Source organism: Protopterus annectens, chromosome 10.part0 (assembly GCF_019279795.1).
Source record: "Protopterus annectens isolate FY-2018-M chromosome 10.part0, PAN1.0, whole genome shotgun sequence".
Classification (NCBI taxonomy): Eukaryota; Metazoa; Chordata; order Ceratodontiformes; family Protopteridae; genus Protopterus; species Protopterus annectens.
The window spans coordinates 637,795,635-637,815,005 of record NC_056744.1 but is presented as its reverse complement, the minus strand read 5'-3'; the positions used below and the strand labels follow the sequence as shown (position 1 = coordinate 637,815,005).

Sequence of the window (19,371 nt, the reverse complement as noted above, 5' to 3'; positions counted from 1 at the left end):
GGGACTGGAATGTGGTTTGCAGCAGTGAAGATGTCTGGGGGACCCAGGAGGAAAAGTGCAACAAAGGAGTGTAGATTTGTGAAGAAATTCATGAAAATATTTGGCATGGAAGATGTGAATTCAGTAGTAGGAGTTTGGAGTGAATGTACATATTATTCCCCCAGATATAGAAACTGGGCTGGGCTAGGCTAGACAGAATTTACATTTCACAGGAACATGAGCATTTAATTGAAGGCCTTGTGCACCCAATAACTATTTCAGATCATGTGCCAATAACCAAAATAAAAACACAGGGTAATGAAATAAAAATGGGACACTGGCGATTTCCCACTTGTCTGTTGAAAAGAGAGGAATTTAAGGAATGGGTAGTGGAGATTATTCCGAAGCTATTTGAGAGGATAGTTTTTTTTGTTTTTTTTTTTTTTGGAATATAGCTAGGCAGTGGGATAAAAATTAAGGTGGAGTTTAAAAATAGGGTGGAAATAAAAGGAAGGGAACTATGGTTAAGAGTAACAAGAATTATTTAAAGGGACTGACAAATGTTAGTGTTACAGACTAGGGGAATCTCATAAAACAAGAGGAGCATCAACTTCATAATGCTAAGCAGAAAATAAGGGTTTACCTCGATAATATATGCGCAAGTTTAGAACGGTTGTTGTTATGTTTTTTTTATAATAACAGTAGAGCACAAAAAACTTTTAGCACAATGACTCGGGCAACAGAAAGTAGAAAGGGCTGTCACCAAGCTTAGGGAGCCTATAACAAGGAAGGTAACAAGATCCTATAGAGATATTAGAAATATTTTGGAAATTCTGTGAAAGTCTGCATAAAGCAGAAAAAAATATGGAAATCAAGAAAAGATGCAAACGGAAATGTTTATGGAAAAATTAAATATGCCAAGGTTAGAGGTAGATGAGGCTCAGTTTACTAACTGGATAGTAGGAGATGAGATAAAAATTGTGATGCATAACCAATCTACATAAAAGTCCCCAGGAATAGGTGGTATTCCTGTGGAAGTTTGGAAGGTAGGAGGGAAAAAAATAACTGATAAAGATCTGGAAGGTTTTTTAACAGTATTTTAAGAGGAGGAGGAGTACCAACATTCTGGAAGAAAGCAGTGATAATAGTAATACATAGAGGGTAAAGATCCATTTGATCCTGTCAGGCCCATTTCAATACTAAACCATGATCATTAAGTGTGTGGGTCTATAAGCAAATGATAAAAGTAATGCCAAAATTGATAGATATGGATCGGTTTGGCTTTGTGGATGGGAGGCAAACATTTGACAACATTAACAGAACATTGATGATCCAGAAGGAAGCAGAATTTAAGAAGATACTGTTGATGTTGGTGGGTCTCTATGCAGAGAAAGCATTTGACAGAGTAAGCTGGGACTTTATGAGCAGGGCAATGGAAGCATTTGCATTTCCTGAAAAAAAATTGCAGAGTTGATTAGGAGGATATATGGGGGATTGGAGGTAAATATTAAAGTGGGTGGGGTCCTCTAATAATTTCTGCTTGAACAGAGGAACCAGGCATCTTTCCCTTTATTTGCAGTATATTTAGAACCACTGGCAAAGAAAATAAGGGACTCAGAAATTCAAGGATATAATTGATATGGTAGTTGAGAAAAGCTGGCTGTATTTGCAGATATTTTATATCTGACAAAACCAGAGAGAGTCATTATAGTGTTGTGGAACATTTTTAGACAGTTTCAAACCTTTTCAAGATACAAAATTAATGAAGCTAAAACAAAGGCAATAGCAGTAAATTATGTACCCACACACAAATTGATTCAGCAATATTCGCATTTTTGGGGACATGATAAAATGAAGTATTTAGGAGTATGGATTAAAAATGATTCTGGTGTGGCAGCTTAAGGATATGTGGGAAGAGACTAAAAAGTTAATACAAAAACTGACAAAAATGCAAGTTTTGTGATATGATTAGTAAAATACAAGCAGTCAAAATGTTTTAGTCCCTTTAGTCTTGTACACAGGTCAGGCTTATTTTTATCAACCAGAGGAGAAGTTGTGGATAGCAATTAATAAAGGGCTGAAGGACATTATCTGGGAGGGGAAGATAGCCAGAGTCAATTGGGGTAAATTGATTCTTCCAGTAGAACAGGGTGGATTGGGATTACACAATTTGAAGGGGTATTTCAGAGCTACACTGTTAAGGCTCCTATACACATAGTACAAGCAGTAAACTGAAATTCAAAATGAAAAGGAATGATAAAATGGGGGGGGGGGGGAGCACAAGAAACAAGGTGAGACTGGGATTTTGGATGCAGACCTGTATGGCGAATAACAGCAATCATACAGAATATTATATCCATAAAGTAGCAGAAAGTATTCCAAGAACTAAGCAAGCACAGGAATGGAGAAAGGAGATTCTGCCGATAGGGATGACTACATTTATTTATTTATTTAACATTTGTTTGCCAGGATAGTCTGACTGGACAAGTGTCTGTTTTCAGTGGAGTCCTGGGGAGAAAATCTCTAAGTTTACAGAGAGAGGAAAAATTTACAAAAGACACATTACAGAGTAGTAGCATACAGATTGTAGACTTGACAGCAGTTACTTGACAGCAGTTAGTATACAATAAGAGGATATTATCTCTTTTGGTTGAAAATACAAGTGTACAAAATATATAGTGAGAGTAGATAAGAACCTGGTAGAGCATTGCAAGATATTTTGCAATTGAATAACAGTATATAAATGTTTGTTTCTGTGTATACATTTAAGCAAATATACATGTAAGAGTGTGTATGTCTGTGTGTGTGTGTGTATGTGTATATATATATATATATATATATATATATATATATATATATATATATATATATATATGTGTGTGTATATATATATATATATATATATATATATGATAGATAGATTTAAACACACATGTACATACACTCATATATAGGTTATTGCTCACACATGGATAGGTATAGTTAGAGCGTGTTGTTTGTGTTGTCCAGGACAGATGGGGTATAAAAATAGAGTGGATGAGGCTTTAGGGGGTCAATTACAGTTGCATAGATGGTTGGTGAAGAGGCATGCTTTTAAGTAGGCTTTTGAAGGAGGGAGTGGAGTTTTGTAGTCTGAGGTCAGGGGGAAGGTTGTTCCATATTTTTGCTATTTAATGGGCAAATAGTGATTCCCCGGATTTGTTTTTGCATGTGGGGGTTTCGATTAAGGCTTTGTTGGAGGACCGAAGTTGTCTATTTGAATTGTAGAAGTTCAACATGCCAGTCAGGTCATGGGTTTTCTCGGGATAGTACAGAATTAGATGCGCTAGGCTGAGTTTGATGGTACCTTAATAGGTTCGGAAATTAAAGCCAGTGCAAGGCTTGTAGGGAAAGCCAGTGGTGGGATCGTAATTTGGCATTGGTAGTGAATCTAGCAATTTTGTTGTAACAGATGGAAAGTTTATTAAGGTAAGTTTTGTAAAGATTAGGTAGAATTAGGGATGCATAAAGTACAGTAGATAGGAGGTGGGTCCTGACTATTGCAATTCGGGATTCAGTGGTTAGATAAGTTTTACAGCAATAGAGGGAACCTAGCTTTTTGTGGACTTTAGTGATGGGTGTTGATATGTGCTTTGTGAATTTGAGTTGCTGATCAATGGCAACTCCTTGGAGTTTAGCCTCAGTGACAGGGGTGATTTGGGTGTTGTTGGCGGAGAGTATAGAAAAGGTAAGGTTGCTCGTTTTAGTAGAGTGGTTAGTTGTGTTTTCTTGGGATTTAGTATGAGTTGTTAAGCCAGTTCTCTATTTCAGATAAGGCTCTTTGGGCTTTTTGTTGGAGAAGTTGGATGTTGGGTGCAGAGCATATTGAGAGTTGTGTCGTCAGCATATTGGACTATGTCGGCTTTAGAGGTAGCTGAGTGGAGCTGGTTTGTGAAGATGTTAAAAAGAAGATCCTTGTGGCACACCTAAGGTGGTTGGGAGTGTGGGGGGTAGAGAGTTTTGCCATTTGACGGATTGTTGGTGGTTATCTAAATAGCTTTTAAACCAGACTAGGGTGGGGTTGTTAAGGTTGAGGTCAGAGAGACTAGACAGTAGTTTATTATGTGAGACTGTGTTGAATGCCTTGGATAAATCTAGGAAGGTAGCAGAGACTAATTTACCTAGATTCCTGTGGGAGTTTATAGTATTGGTGAACTTGAGTAGGGAGTGGTGGTGCTGTGGGATGGGCGGAATCGGTGTTGGGTTGAGGAGAGAAGGTTGTTGGTGAGAAGATAGGAAAGGAACTGGTGATGAATAATCTTTCTAGGATCTTAGAGAGGGGTGAGAGAATTGGAATTGGTCGATTGTTGGAAAGGTCTAGGGAAGGACCACCTTTGTGGAGTGGTATGATATATGAGGTTTTCCACAGGGATGGAACGGCGTGTTCAGTGATGGATCTATTTATTAGAAGTGAAATGGGATGGGCTATAGCTGTGGATGCAATTTGGAAGTATTTGGCAGGAAGGTTATCGGCTGCAAGGGTGGTTGGTTTGAGTTTGGCTAGCAGTTTTTGGATAGTAGAGGTAGGAACAGACTTAAGTGTGAAAGGTATGGTATTGATTTGGGCCTGAGGTGGTTGTATTGATTTGGGCCTGAGGTGGTTGTGCAGTGTTGAAGGAAGTGATGTTGTTTAAGAATTTGAGTGTTGAGGAGGTGAAATAGTTATTAAAGCTGGAGGCTATGTCCAGGTCTGTACCTGTTATATTGGGGGCAGGAGTGGTGGTTCTTCCGGGCTGTAGGATGCTATTTATTGTTGCCCAGAATTTTTGTAGTTTGGTACTGTATTTGTTTTGTTGAGTGATATGGTCATTTTGTTTGTCGAGCTTAACCTGCTTTTTTGCTTTGTTCCGGAGCCTGTGAAAGGATTGCCTAGCTTCAGGTGATCTGGTGTAGTGCCCGGTTTCCAAGCTTTATCCCTGGCTCTAATTAGGGCTTTTGTGGTTTTCTTGAGTCAAGGGGTGGGGTTGCTACATATCCTGATTATTTTTAAGGGGGCTAGTTGGTTGAGGATATTTAGGAATGTGGAGTTGAAGTAATCAACTGCTTTGTCTAATGAAAGGGTTTTGATGGGAAACCAGTTAGAATGTTGCAAGGTTCTTATGAAGTGGTCTCTAGTAAAATTTTTGTTAGAACATGTTTGGAGAAGGGAGGGAGAGTTAATTATTAGGGATATAGACAATAGGCAGTGGGGGGGGCTGAAATTTATTGGAGAAAACTGGCAAAAGAAGCAAGGTATTTGGAGCAAATAACTAGAGAGGAAAGGTAATAGAATGGGAAGGGGCCAAGGATTTATTTAGACATCAGGTTAGAGATTGCCTTCCTTATCAAGGATTGATATCAGAGTATAGGCAAAGAGAAAGAAAACGGGTGGTTCAAAACGAAAGACCAGCACTGGTAGAGTTTTTAGTAGAATCTAGAACAGAAGCTGCCATTAAAAAAGGAATAATTAGTAGAGCATATAAAATATTGCATGATAGCTGTAAGACTCAGAAGAGGTTAGAAAGGATTGGGAAGAGAGAGATTGATGAGCAATTCACAAAGAAACAGTGGGAGGATATATATTTGTCTCCAAAATATGCAACAAAATCTAGAAGATTTAGGATTTTTGCTTGGAAATGTTTACATTGATATTTTTATTCCCCAAGTAGACTCCAGAGAACTTTTCCTCAGGTAGACAGCAAATGCTGGAGGTGTGACTGGGAAGAAAGGGGTACTTAGCAACATATTTTCTCGAAGTGTGGTAGGTTGGCATACTTTAAGTATTCCCTGCAGGATGCACTCACTGTCAGACATGCTTGGTGGGCAGATTGGTGTGACAAGGAAGATGATTTTTCTTAGCTATGATACGGAATTGGAATTGCCTAGACATGGTAAGGCCTTGCTGTGTCTAATTATTGTAGCTGCCAAAAAAGCAATTACTAGAAAATGGAAATCAAGATCTAAACCAGCTATACTAGAAGTAGTGAATATAGCAACAGAGATAAAACAACTGGAATTACCCTTTACTAAAGATCTCAATTCCAGTTGTTTTATCTTATGGATAGTTGGGGATGGGGTGGGGGTAGGTTCAGATCATGAATAGTTGATGGCAGCATCCATTACTTTCTGTTCTGAATAGAAGGGTGATGCTTGTTGCCATCTCCTTTTTTCTGTAGGACTTGTAGATGACAGTGATGTGGGACATTTTGGTGATTATATTTTATTGTGGATCTTATCTCCCTGGGTGTTTTGCTAAAAAGGGACTTTTTTGCCCATTCATAGTATCTTGATTAGTGAACTGTTTGGTTACATCTGGTAGTTAACTAGCTCACCATTCACCCAACCTCATACACAACAGGAATGTGTGACTGCTGTAAGACTGAAGGTCACCTCTGTCTAATGCCATTCATCTTGTGATTTTACAGTAATCCTTCTCTTCCAGCATCTGTGGTTATGAGTACCTTCACATTGCAGTACTCCATGGTTCTACCCTGGCCCGTTAGAACAGGTGAATGGATCCAGGAGATCATTTTGTTTGCTCATAGCAGGCAGGGTTTTGCAGTTGCCAGATAGCTCTTTCACAGGATTGCAAACTGCATTATCCATTGCTGCCAAAAGCCTAATTCCATGAGTGAAGTAATGGATTTTCCCAGTGATGTGAGTGCCTGATTTGCATGTTTAAGAAGTGTGTTCAGGGCTGACACTAAGGTGCCTGTATTTTGGATCTGCACTCCATGAGTAGAACAGTGTGACCTTTATGAGGGCTGTGTCCCTCCCCCTGAAGCCCTTCTCATGTATTTTGGCTACTTCCACTTCATTTAACACCTTGTGATACTACACAAACATTTCACCCATCAAAAGAAAACATTTCAAAGTGTGATGTAATAGGTCAGTAAACTTTTATCAAATCAAATAATCTTAGAGAGGACCTTCTGTAGTGGGTGCATTATTCCCTGATGTTGTCCCTTTTAGAAGAAGGTATTCAGTTTGCCACATTGCAGAAGCAGGATTTCCTGCTGAGATAGTCTTTTCAGCAAGAGTGTTTATTGCTTTTGTAAGTGGTGATTCTAGAGTTGCATGTTTCTGCCCCAGTCACAGCGCATTAATAAGGTGAACAGGCAGAGGGGTGCCCCTGTTGCAGTATTAAAGCTCCAGATCTTAAACCCCCCAGCATAGGCTAGCAGAAGAGAAGTGTACTAGGTCCCAGCCATTGAAGGAGGGCCTTATTAGAAATCCGGAAATAGGATTGTCACTGTTTAAGTGACACCACGACTCCATGTGCAAGTGAAAAAACCGGGGAAAATGGTTTGTACATGGATGGATGGATTCATTGTACTATGCAGTCAGTCTGAAGACCACTGCAAGTCTTGCCAACCCCCATAATCAAAAGTTCCCTTCAGACCCCAAAACAATAATCTGAAGAACTCCTGGCTTCCCATATATCGAGTGGAGCCATAGTACTTTCACTCCATGGCAGAAAAGATTGAAGTCATTCTATATCTTATTGAATTGTTTAGCTATGTTAATGTGACATTAAAATCCATTATTTAAATAGGAAAAAGTAACGACTTTGAATTTGCTAAATTTTAAAGTTATGGCTGGTGATAGATTACAAGATGTTTACAGAAAATACTCTGAGGAACTTTTTATCTTAAAACACCTAAGTTGTATTCATTTGAACTAGCTAATATTAGTTAACAGGTACATGGTACAAAAATATGTCCAAACTTATATACATGAATGAACATTTAAAAGAATAACTACTCATATTTCTGTATGCATTTTAATAGTGTTTTTTATTTCCTTAGCATCCTGAAGCTTCAAGTCAAGCATTGTTTGCTGATAGCCAAGCACATATTTGGGCACTTGAAGGTAAGAACTTGCTTTAATTGGGTTATTTGCAAATTAATTAATCTTTTAAGACAATACTAGATGGGCTTATTTTATTTAACTCTCTTATTGTTATATCCAGAAAGTTGCTAAATTGTAGATTTATTATTTAAATATGCCTTTGGCCATAGTATGTCCAGTAAATTAGTAAACTGTAGATTAGTTGCTAAATTGTAGATTTAAATATGCTTTTGGTCTTAGTATAGCCAGTAAGTTAGTAAACTATAGATTATTTAAATGTGCCTTTGGCTCTCCCCATGACTGAAGATTATGTGACCAATCCACTTACCTGCTTAAAAAATTATTTTCTTTTATCAGTGAAGTTCTTATGTGTATTACGGGCAATGTGTCTGTCAGATAACCAGCCAAAACTCACTCTTGTCAGTTTGGGTAAAATTCAGTCTCTGGAAAGTAAATTACACTGCCTGGATGCCAACATAGAAGGCATTTGGAGAACCTAAGAAAAAAATAAACCAGAAAAGGAGAAGAGAAAACACAGGCTGAGAAGAATCTTGCAAATGTTCAGCAAAAAAACATTTCAAGTTTCAGAATTGGTACAGGAGATGGCTTCCAGTATTGTAGAGGAAAAATAAATCAAGTAAACCCATAGATGTTGGCAATAAATGAAACACTGATTGAATAAGAATTCAAATAACAGAAGGTCAGGAAAAATATAAAAAAAAGCTTTAACTTGCTATTCAGATGAAATGATAAATCTGCAAAAATCGGAGTTTGAAATGCTGTTTAAAAAAAAAAATGGCTAAGCATGAGGCCTTCCAAGTGCCATTGTGAAAAATAGAGTTAAAAGACGGAGCTTGTAGTAAAAACTGGAAATTTTCTGCTACAGTGGAAAAATTGGAAGGAACCGACTACTATCTAAACTTTATGAAAGTACAGCTAGACAATTGGACTGTAGATGCCTGAAGAAATAAATCAGAATATGTAGTTTGAATTCTGTAGTAGGAACTCAAGACAGAAGTTACATATTCCACAAGATACAGTAACTGGTCTAGACTGGATAGAAATATTTCACTGGAGCGTATTCAATTTACAGCTTTGATGCACATCATTAACTATTTCAGGTGATGCACCAGTGAAAACTAAGATAAAGATGCAGGATAATGAAATAAAAATGAGACACTGGGACTTTCCAACATACCTATTAAAAAGTAAGTAAGTGGGTAGTGAAATTATTTTGCGAGTTATTCGGGAAGATAGAAGGGATAGTTAGCGAGTGGGATAAAATGGATTTTAAAACTAGGATAAAAATAAGAGTGAGAGCTGAGGAAGAAGTAGTAGGAATAATTTAGTCTGTGTGTGACATAGGGTAAAGTATTGAACAATGGGGGGAATCTTACAGACCAAGAAGAAGAGCAACTACAGAGTGCTAAAGGGAAAATAAGAGAGTATTTAAATATTTTGGATGAGGTTAGAAAGGTTGCTGTTAAGCAGTTATGTTTGTGAATTCCAGAGCACAAAAACTGTTAGCATAATGACTTCAGTAACAGCAGTTAAAAGTAATTATTGCCAAACTGAGGGAGCATTTGACAAGTAAAATAACAAGAGGTTGGTTAGACATAGGTTCATAGGTGTGTATTAGGCTAATGGCCCTGGAGCCTTTACAAACCTAGCCCATAGGATTACCCTGGCATCATGCCACCCGACCTTAGTTCCTAGTGCCTCTGTCGAGCAGAGCCACTGGAGTGATCCCCGGGGTGAATTTTCTATTTCCCATCCACTCATCAAGGTTTCTCTTGAAGAGGACCAGTGAGATGCTCTGCTTGACATGTATGGGAAGTCTGTTCCATAACATGGGCAGTCTCTGGGTTATGAACCTGTCCCTCCAGCATGTTCTGTTGATTGTGGTAATGAGGTTGAGGTCTCTGGCGCCTGTGGTGCAGAGGGATTGGGATTTCTTTAGATGTAGCACTTCTAACAGAGCTGGGTCAGACATGGCTTTGTAAGTCAAGCAGAGATTGCCTCTAAGTAGGCGATATGAGACAGAGAATAGTTGGAGTTTTTTTAGTCTGTCCCTATAGGACAAGTGTTTAAGGCCTAGGATCCTCTTTGTGAGCTACTTTTGCGGCCTCTCCAGTTGTTGCAGGTGTCTAGTGAGGTACATGCCATGAGATGTGCCACATAGAAGGACTTTCTGACCACAGTGGCAACGTGGTAGTCAAAAGAAAGGTTGCAGTTAACCTGTGTTCCCAGATCTCTTGTAATGCCTTCTGTGTTCAGTGGACTACCATCAATGTGGCAATTCAAGGGAACCGAGTTTTTCCTCAAGGTTTGATGATTACATATTTTTTGGCATTGAAGGCCATAGTTCTGACACCAGTCGTTGGTCTCATTGAGGCCTTTCTGTAAGATGTCAACATCACTTGGGGAGTTAATAATAGCTCCTGATTTGCAATCGTCTGTGAACTTTGTCAGCCAGGGTCCCTTCGTGTTGGCCTGGACTTCAGAGAAGTAGATACCGAACAGATGACGACCCAGGACCGAACCCTGTGGGACTCCACTCGTCACTGTTCGGCAGTCTGACTTTGAGTCAGCTACTTTCACACTGTGGATTCTATCTGTGAGCCAGTTTGCAACCCACCTAGTGATATAGGTGTTGATGCCTAGCTTAGTGAGTTTTTCTATGATTCCTGAGTGGGGAATGGTATCAAAGGCCTTGGCCAGATCAAGGTAGGCTATATGAACCACCTTGCCTTCATCAGCAGCTCTGGTGACTGACTCAAAGAAGTTGACCAAGTTGAGCAGGCATGATCTACCCTTCACAAAACCATGCTGTGTAAGATCCAAAGTTTGGAGATTCCCTATATCTTTGTTTATTAGGTCCATGATGATGCATTCTGTAGCTTTGCATATCAGACTTGTCAGGCTAATGGAGGTATTAGACATATTTCAGAAATTTTATGAAAATTTGTATAAAGCAGAGGAATATGCACCAAGAAAAGGCAAAAAATCAAAATATTTATGGAAGACTTGATTATTGTTAGGGGAAGATGAAGCCCAACAATTAATAGTCAAGTTAGGGAGAGACTATAGAAAAAGTGATATATAATCAATCTGCTGGGAAGAACTGATTACTTGCATTCCCTGATAGAATAATGGGGTTAATTAGAAGAATGTATAAAGGGTTGGAGGAGGCAAGAATTAAGGTATGAGAGTTCCTTTCCAACAAGCTGTGTTTTGATAGAAGAACCAGGCAGGGGTGTCCTCTTTTCCTTTATTTGCTTTATGTTTAAAGCCAATGGAAAAATGAAGTGTGTCTCATAAATTCAAGGATATAACCAATATGATCATCAATAAAAGTTAGCTTTATTTACCAGTATTATTTTGTACTGATAAATCCAGTGAAGAACATTTCAGTGCTTAGAACATTTTGAGACCAATTCAAGACTTTTGGGAATATAAAATTAATGAAGATAAAGGCTGTAGCGGTAAACTGTGTACTTAACACATGAAAGGTGTTGCCACAACTGATAGATGTAGACCACTGTAGTTCTTTGGAGGGGAATGAGTGACATTTCTTCTTACTAACTTTTAAGACCAAGGAGTGGTTGCAGAAAACTCCAACAATAGATCTGCCAGACTGAGCTCTGTCCAGGAATGCAGACATATTTTGTCTATCCTTCAGAAAGCAAGCATAGTTTTTAGAACATTCTTTGAACCTACCAAGTGCTCAAAAAGTGTATCTTGGAATTTAGTAATACTTAAAATCCTTTAGTTTGAATAGTCCATGTTTAGAGATTACCCTTTTAACCAGAGTCCCACTGAACTGTTTCCTTTTACTTTACAGAAATTCAAAAGTAAATGTTATGTTACATTGTTTGGGAAAAGGGTAGAATTTCCTTTACATACATAGCATCTTAAAAAAATGTCATTGAGTCCGAAATTAGATCACTTCCAGAGTTTTGCATTTTTCTAACACAAAACTTTTTTTATTGACAGATTTTCCAATCTCAAATATCAGATGTGTATTAAAAAGACAAATATTTTCCCCTTGTGGAAAATTAACTCTTGCCTTCCTCAGTACAGCTTAGTTTTCCACTCTCTTTTCTCTTGTCCCAAAAAAAATTGCATTTTCCTCATTTTACTGTAGCTTTTCCATGGCTATATTTTTACCCACTTCACTCAGAAAAGGTTAAGTAGTACTACGGGCTTTATTGATAGCATTTAAACTCTATGCCTGCGTCTGTACTTGATGACTCCTGTATCCATACTCCACATGAGGAAAATACAGTGCTACCACAGAAGTGTAGGGGAGCAGCACAGTCATATGCTGAAGCATGTGATCTCCCATATTCCAGCTGGCAGGATGAAATTCTTAGTCATGGACAAGGGACAGTGCCTAACATATTTTTATGATCACAGAAATTTGTGACACATTAACCTCAGATGTGCCTGTTGAATAACACACAGGACATTTGAAAGTATAGGGGTAAATGGTCCAAAAAAGTTAGAAACAAATTGGAAAGCACATATAGGGCTTCAGAAAGTGAAATGGAGATGGCCCAGCAAATTGTGTTACAACAGTTACGTGTAAAAGAGGTGATGGCCCTGACTTATGCAGTATAGGCTTTCAAATCAGTGCTATACTCAGTATCATAACTGTCAACTGCTATGGTTTAGGCATGGAGCTGTGATTTCTGGCTTCGGATTTAGCCTTTCTCCTCATAAATTTACCCTGATCAGTCTTCCTAAATTCATGCACCACCATTAGATAGCGTCTGAGCTGTTGATGTACCTCAGGGTGCTTCTGCTGTCAACGGAAAAAATAAAAAGGGACTGACAGACGGGTTCAGGAAAATCCAAGTCACCTTCATGGAGAAGCTTGAATTCATCCTGAGGAAAACTCACTCCTTGTGAAAGGCCAGATATGAGTCCCCATGCAAAAGGTCATGAAGCTGTGAGACATGATGCTTACAGGTGGTGGCCACCAGGGACTGAAGTTCCTAAGAAACAACCATGATCCAGTGATTTAGTAAGCTCAAACAGAAGATCACAAAACCTGGATCCTGTACAAAGAATGGATTCCTTGATGGAGGACATGGATGCAACACTACTTTAAGCATCTTAGTGCAAGCCACAGTTCTACCTTCAATTGGGGGGTCATGATGCAGTGAAGAGGATGTGGACTTTTCCATTGGAATAACAGAGATGCAGATCATGCAGTTGCTTGTGGTAAGTTTGAATCAGTAATTGCCTGCAAAGTAACCAGGGAGAGAGAGGATACTGCTACAGCCAGAATGAATGCCTTTACACTTAGCAGTAGAAGGCTAGCCAGTCTCCTGCCCTGCTAGGACCCATAATTCCTGAAGCCCTATCATTCTTAACTATCAATGGAGCAAAGAGCATGTGTTTTAGGTGTTCCTTCCTAACCTCTTAGATGAGAAGAGGGATTAGAAGCAGTCATGAGAGGGCATAGAGGAACCTGATATGTCATGAAAGCGAGAACACACACACACACACACACACACATATATATATATATATATATATATATATATATATATATATATATAGTGATACCATCCCCATGCCCTGCTGCTGTGAGCAAATTGTGAACAGACTGCATTCATTCAAGTGTAAAACACAACTGCTCCATCTGCTAATTAGGGCTTTACGTAGATATTTGCACTTCTGTTGCACCCTGTAAAACTCCCTGGGCTTCTCTGTTGCAGAAGACAGGAGTCTGGTCTGGTGAATTCTTGTCAAAACATCCAAAATGCTTGCAGCACTGGGGGATGTGGGATGACAGAAGAAAGCTGTGGTTTTAATCCTAAGAATTCAAAAGATCTTTTGTAAACTGAGCTACTTCATTCCTCATTTAAGTGTTACCTCAATACAGTTGTTGCCTCCCCAAAGCACACGTCATCTTGAGGCAAATCTGTTAAAATGGTGCTGTCTTCATCAGAACTGGAACCCATGGGAGACTGTCTGGGTAAGCCAGTTTCTTCCGTCACATCAGAATCAAAAGCTCATTCTGGGACAGGACCATCTTTTTTTCCTTCTGTGAAGCAATTCAAAGATGAAGAGCAAAGGAAGTTGTGCAAGTGATGTGATGTTACTCATTTTAAAAGCTACTTCCTAATTTTATACAAACCTTCTATATTTTAAATGAGCGGAAGTCAAAGCGTTTGTGCAGCTGGCATCCAAAGAGTGGAAAACTAGGACTTGGACGGACCAAATACCCAGCAGTAGTAGTAATAGGTTTAATTATGGGAGAAGATGCCTCATTCATCAAACACACAACAGTACAGGAGTGGGTAATGGATGGGAAGGATAAGGGCTACAATATTTGATGAAGGCCATTACCCTTCACAGCCACCTGCGAGATTACAGGTGGCAGTGACACAATTACTAAAAGATCCCAGGCTTGGTCCTCACATTGAGTTACTGCTGAACCTCTTTGCCTCCAAAGGGGACAGCAGAAGAACAGCAAGTGCCTTAAAAGGCACCTCGACTGTGCAGGAAAATGCTGAGACCAAACTCTTAAGCAGGTAAGTAGGATCTCTGTGGAAACTTACCCCGACTACAATTTTAACACCATCACCAGTTTCCGTCTTACAATTGTGTTTGACTAAGACACTCCTCTGCTTTAAGAAGTGTCTTTTTGTTTAATGTTTTATAATGTTCACAGCGTATTACATCAAGATCCTTCCCAAGACAGACAAAATACTTCAAATGATAGTCTTCTGGGACTCTCTCTCTCAAAACCATATCTATTAGAAACCGTTTTTATAGTTGTCATTTTCAATGGGAGCAAAAATCCAAAAGCATTCTTAATAGTATATATAAATAACACAACCATAGGAAAAAAAGTGGCAGACCAAAACAGGATATTTCTTGCATTTGAAGTTTTGCCTAGAAGAGATGAGTAGACTTGAACAGTGCAGATGATTATTAATTTTTTTAGCTAAAAAAGAGCAGAAGATGCTGTTATGTTGCTATCGTTTTACAGCAATTTCTGGGTGACATCCTTGGCATGGAGGAAAAGGGTGCATTCAGGCTACTGTTGCAGGACATTAGAAAAAGTGGGACAAATGACTCTGTGTTGATAATGGGGGAACCTGAATGCTCATATTGGGACCTACAGAACATTATATTGAAGACAGAGTCCACATCAGTAGGGCAACAGAAATAAAGGAGATGAGGATATTCTGGACTTCTGTCTAGCAAATGGCTTGATGGTGGCCAACACATTTTTCACAGAGAATGAGTGTGGTCAACATGCAACACTGGCAGACACCCTGCTAATAAGGAAAGAGCATCAGGGTAGATTCAGAGATTGCAAAGTCATCACAGGTGAAACAAACAGTCATCCCCCCAGCATAAATCACTTGTGGCAACAATCAGCTGCAAGCAGTGGCTACAAAAGGCTTTAAAGTCAATAGAGGCTTCACTGAAGACCTGGAAGCTGACAAGAGAGAAAGCGCAGGAGTTCAAGAAAATACCCTGGGCTCTAGCACCTTAGAAAGAAGAGGAAATAGGTGGAGTTGAATAGTAAGAATAGCAGTGTCTCAAAATGGCAGCCAGGTGTGGATAAAAAAGGTACCCAAGGAAAGCTGGTGAAAAATGCAGAAGTCCAAGAAGTTATCAAAAGAAAGAAGTGTAAAAGAAGTGAGGTTCAAAAAAAAAGGATCAGGCTAAGGAGGAGTACTGATCAGTTAACAAAAATGCTGAGAGAGCAGTCTTAATAGCAGAGAACTAGGAGTGAGAGAAATTCTACCAGTGTCTGGAAGGTGACACCTTGCAGGGCAAAGAAAAATAGGTAAAATAGTCATACAAAAATTCATAATGGATGTCAACAATAATCTGTTCACTAGCCCAGAGGGCTTCAAAGACAAGTGCCATTGACACAACAGGCAACACACATGCCTTTGGTACATATGGCTCTGGGGTCTGTTCACCCACCATTTAGATGGGCTGCTGACTCTGCAGTGCAGCATAAGGAAGATGTTGTACTCCTAGTGTGTCTTCTTCGGATGAGGTGCTAAACAGAGGACCCATCTGCCTCAGTTGGTAGTAGCGCAGATGGACACAAAATATCTCTCTGCAGCTATTGAAAAGAGTAGGGGAAGTTGACTGATGCCCTGGCCATATTTCCCCCAGCAGTATAAATACCCCCTCAGGTCTCCCCTCAAAAAGATTTACATGGTTAACAAATGTATTTAAAAAAAAAGCTTCCAGCAGCTTCTGAATGATGACAGCCACACAAACGCTGTACTGTTCCATGCACAGCCTAGGATGGAAGGGAAAGAACCACATACCATTGAAGTAAGCATTTCACTATGGAAAATTTAAGTCAGGAAGAGGAGCAGTCTTACATAAAGTCATGGTAGGTGTGATCAAGATGCTGAGTTAGTGGGGAAATGCTACCAAGAATACTCATTTGGTATGGAGAAAAAGACCTATTCCAGATGCATGGAGATAAGTACCAACATGCAGGAGCAAAGGGGACATTCAGAACTGTAGTCAGTACAGAGGTATCAAACTCCTGCCACATTGCACGGAAGTGTAGTAGGAAATAAGACGGGAGATGAGCAGTTTGGATTCAGATTAGAATGGAGCATGATCAACCTAATGTGTACAGTGAGACAGATAGTGGAGAAGTTACAGTCGAAAGAATCCAACTAGGCATTCCTAAACTTAGAGAAAGAATCTAACGAGGTGTTAAGAAAGCTGATGTGGGTAGTCCTGCGATGGTTTGACGTGCCAGAAACATTTGTCGAATTAGTGCAGACTATGTACAATTATTCGGACACAAGTATGAATAGTGTTTGGAGTCAGAGGAGGAGTTCTTGAGTGGTAAGGAGTGGGCATCAGGATTCAAATCTGAGCCCATGGCTGTTCATACTGGTGATGGACTATGTTGGAGGGATAGGTCAACAAAGCTGCTGTTTGAAGGTGATTTGGCACTGCAAGCAAACTCTGAACAGGGACTTCAGCAAATGTTCGGGGACTGGAAAGCAAAAATGAAGGCACATGAGATGAAACTGAGTACAGACATTTGCCAAGCCAGCAAATGGAGAAATAAGAAGGTGAAAAACTGTGCTAAAAGGAATAGAATGGAACAGGTTGACAACTTCAAATATCTAGCAGAGGTGGTTGAGGTGAATTGGAGTTTGAATGAGGAGAACAAAGCAAAATTCAGAGGTGCTTGTAACCAGCTGACACAGTGCGTCAGGAATAGTGTGCGCCAGAGAAGTTGAAGTGGTAAGGTGTACAAAACAGTGGTGCAACCAGTGCTTCTGTATGGCACAGAAATCTGGCAGTGAGTGCAGAGCAGTTGAGGTGATAGAGAAGAAGTGCCTGAGGTGGGTGGTAGCATTCACACTGTGGGACAGGCCATGAAATTAGAACATCAAGGCACAAGTCAGTGTAGCCCCACTTGCAAAGAAAGTCGAGTACAACAGATTATGGTAGTTTGGTCATGTGTATGAAAGTGGAAGACTAGTGAAGAAGAATTGGAAGAAATAGGAAGATGATGAGAAAAAATAAGGACATCTAGCCAAGAGGTATATAGACTGTGAGAGACGAATCACAAAAGTCAGGCACGACAGTCAAAGAAAGCAGGAGACTGTGACCAAATGAAGAGAGGTGATAATGGTCGAGTTAACACCATGACAGAAGCTGAAAAATGGGGTTAGTGATGATCCTTGTCATGGAAGAAAATCCTGTACCTGGTTCAGGGGCATCTGACTGCTCTTAAAAATGCCTGGACATTCATGTTGTGAAATATGGTGAGAGCTCTGATGATTGCCTGAGGCTTAAGTCCCATACATTGTTTAGACTGCAGTAGTGATTCTTACAATTAGTGTCAGAGTTTACATCAGTCCAAGATGGTGTAGGCAAAGCATATGTATGTGATGCCATACTTTTTTATGCTGTTACCTGGAACCAACCATGAAGCAGTTTCACTATTATGTCATCCATAGGTAGTAACTATATTTTTTTCTTGTCTGACTACATTTCTTCTCATGACTTGCATGTGCAATCACAAATAACCTTTCTGTATTATCTGTGAATTATCTTGATCCCTTAACATCAATTACTGTACGCAGAAACAGTATTTTTTTGTACTCGTCATACATGCATGGATGTCCCTGAGCACAGGACTTTGCTGAAAAAAGTGCCAGATTCTGATTGGTCTGAGGTTGCATTATACTTCAGTACTAATCATGGAGGCAACTCTAGTAGGTGAACTGAAATATTAAGAATTTATCCATTATGTCTATATGGGGGCCTTTATTGCCAAGTCACAGATACTGTCCTCCTAGGTTCCTCATCCTGGTGCTGCCTTTGCATTTCCCGGTAAATCAGGCAGCTTTATTATCCTTGTAACAGTGCAGGTTTCATAATTTTATTGATCTAACATCATTGACCCTTAATGATGGGTTGTGTGGTTGGATTTATCTTCAGTTATTACAGGCTGGCAGTTTTTTCTCAGGCAGCTCAGTGTTTGTATGCACATCATCCATTTGTGCATGCTGTTTACTGTTGCACTCTGGCAACATAAGTCCATTGAGCTCCTACGTCTGTCAGTTCTTTTTGGATCTTGATACTGATGCAGTTTGGTAAAACAAATCACATGAAGTAATAAACTATACAAAATAACTTGCAGCCACCTAAACAGATTAAAATAAAGAACCTGAACTGAAAAATCTGAGCAAGGTAAATTAATTATAGCACATCCAACATTCATGTTTTAAGGTCTATAAATCTCATTTTTGAGGCACAAAAGTTGCAAACAGATATCAGTCCACATGAAGTAAATAATTACATGTAGTGTACCACACACTATCCTCTAACCTTCTCCGTTGCAAGAGTATTGCAGCAGTGTAACAGTTGGTGCAAACAAGTAGCCAAAAATTAATCCATGATCATGCCAATATGTTTTCATGCTTTAGTAAAGGTGACCACTTGTAAAGCACCTCTGTTGTTGGAGATATGAAAATACTTAGAATCTTAAAGTTGGAAAAAGTGATCTGATATTGTTAATCCTTGTTCATTCCTTACGTGTGGGTATTGGTTCCGACCTCGGAACTGAGCCATCTTCCAAGCTCGCGTCAGCTACAAACTCTCGAGCTAAAACTCTTATCCAGAATTCCCCTCTCCGTGTTACCTCAGATTTCTCTTGAGCTAAGTAAAATATTTTTCTTCATACTAAATTCTAAAACAGTTTTTTCTCACAGAAAAGTTATTAGATAGTTTTTTCTTACCTTTATCGCATTTTGCGACTATCCTTTCTTGAATCCTTTCTATTCCTTTCCTCCTCTTTACCACAAGGTAATTTCTTTTTTGGTAAACCCCCTTTCCTTTTTACCTTCGGGTAATTCTTGTACCGTTGCTGGTATTTTTTCTGGGTTTCCTTCTTTCTTTCTATCATGGCAGATAAAAAAGGTAGTCCAGGATTTAAAAGATGTTTAGATTGTGGCCATAAATTACCTATTTCAGATGCACATTCCCTGTGTG

The 19,371-nt window shown here is 39.3% G+C and overlaps 1 protein-coding gene across 1 annotated transcript in view; it reads left to right on the top strand.

Moving 5' to 3' along the window:
- Positions 1-19,371, top strand: part of NDC1 (NDC1 transmembrane nucleoporin) — a 2,145,343-nt gene that overhangs the window by 1,789,551 nt on the left and 336,421 nt on the right. Inside the window, exon 15 of the mRNA XM_044085460.1 lies at positions 7,806-7,869. Coding sequence (XP_043941395.1) covers positions 7,806-7,869 — 64 coding nt within the window. The remainder of the gene's footprint in view (positions 1-7,805; positions 7,870-19,371) is intronic.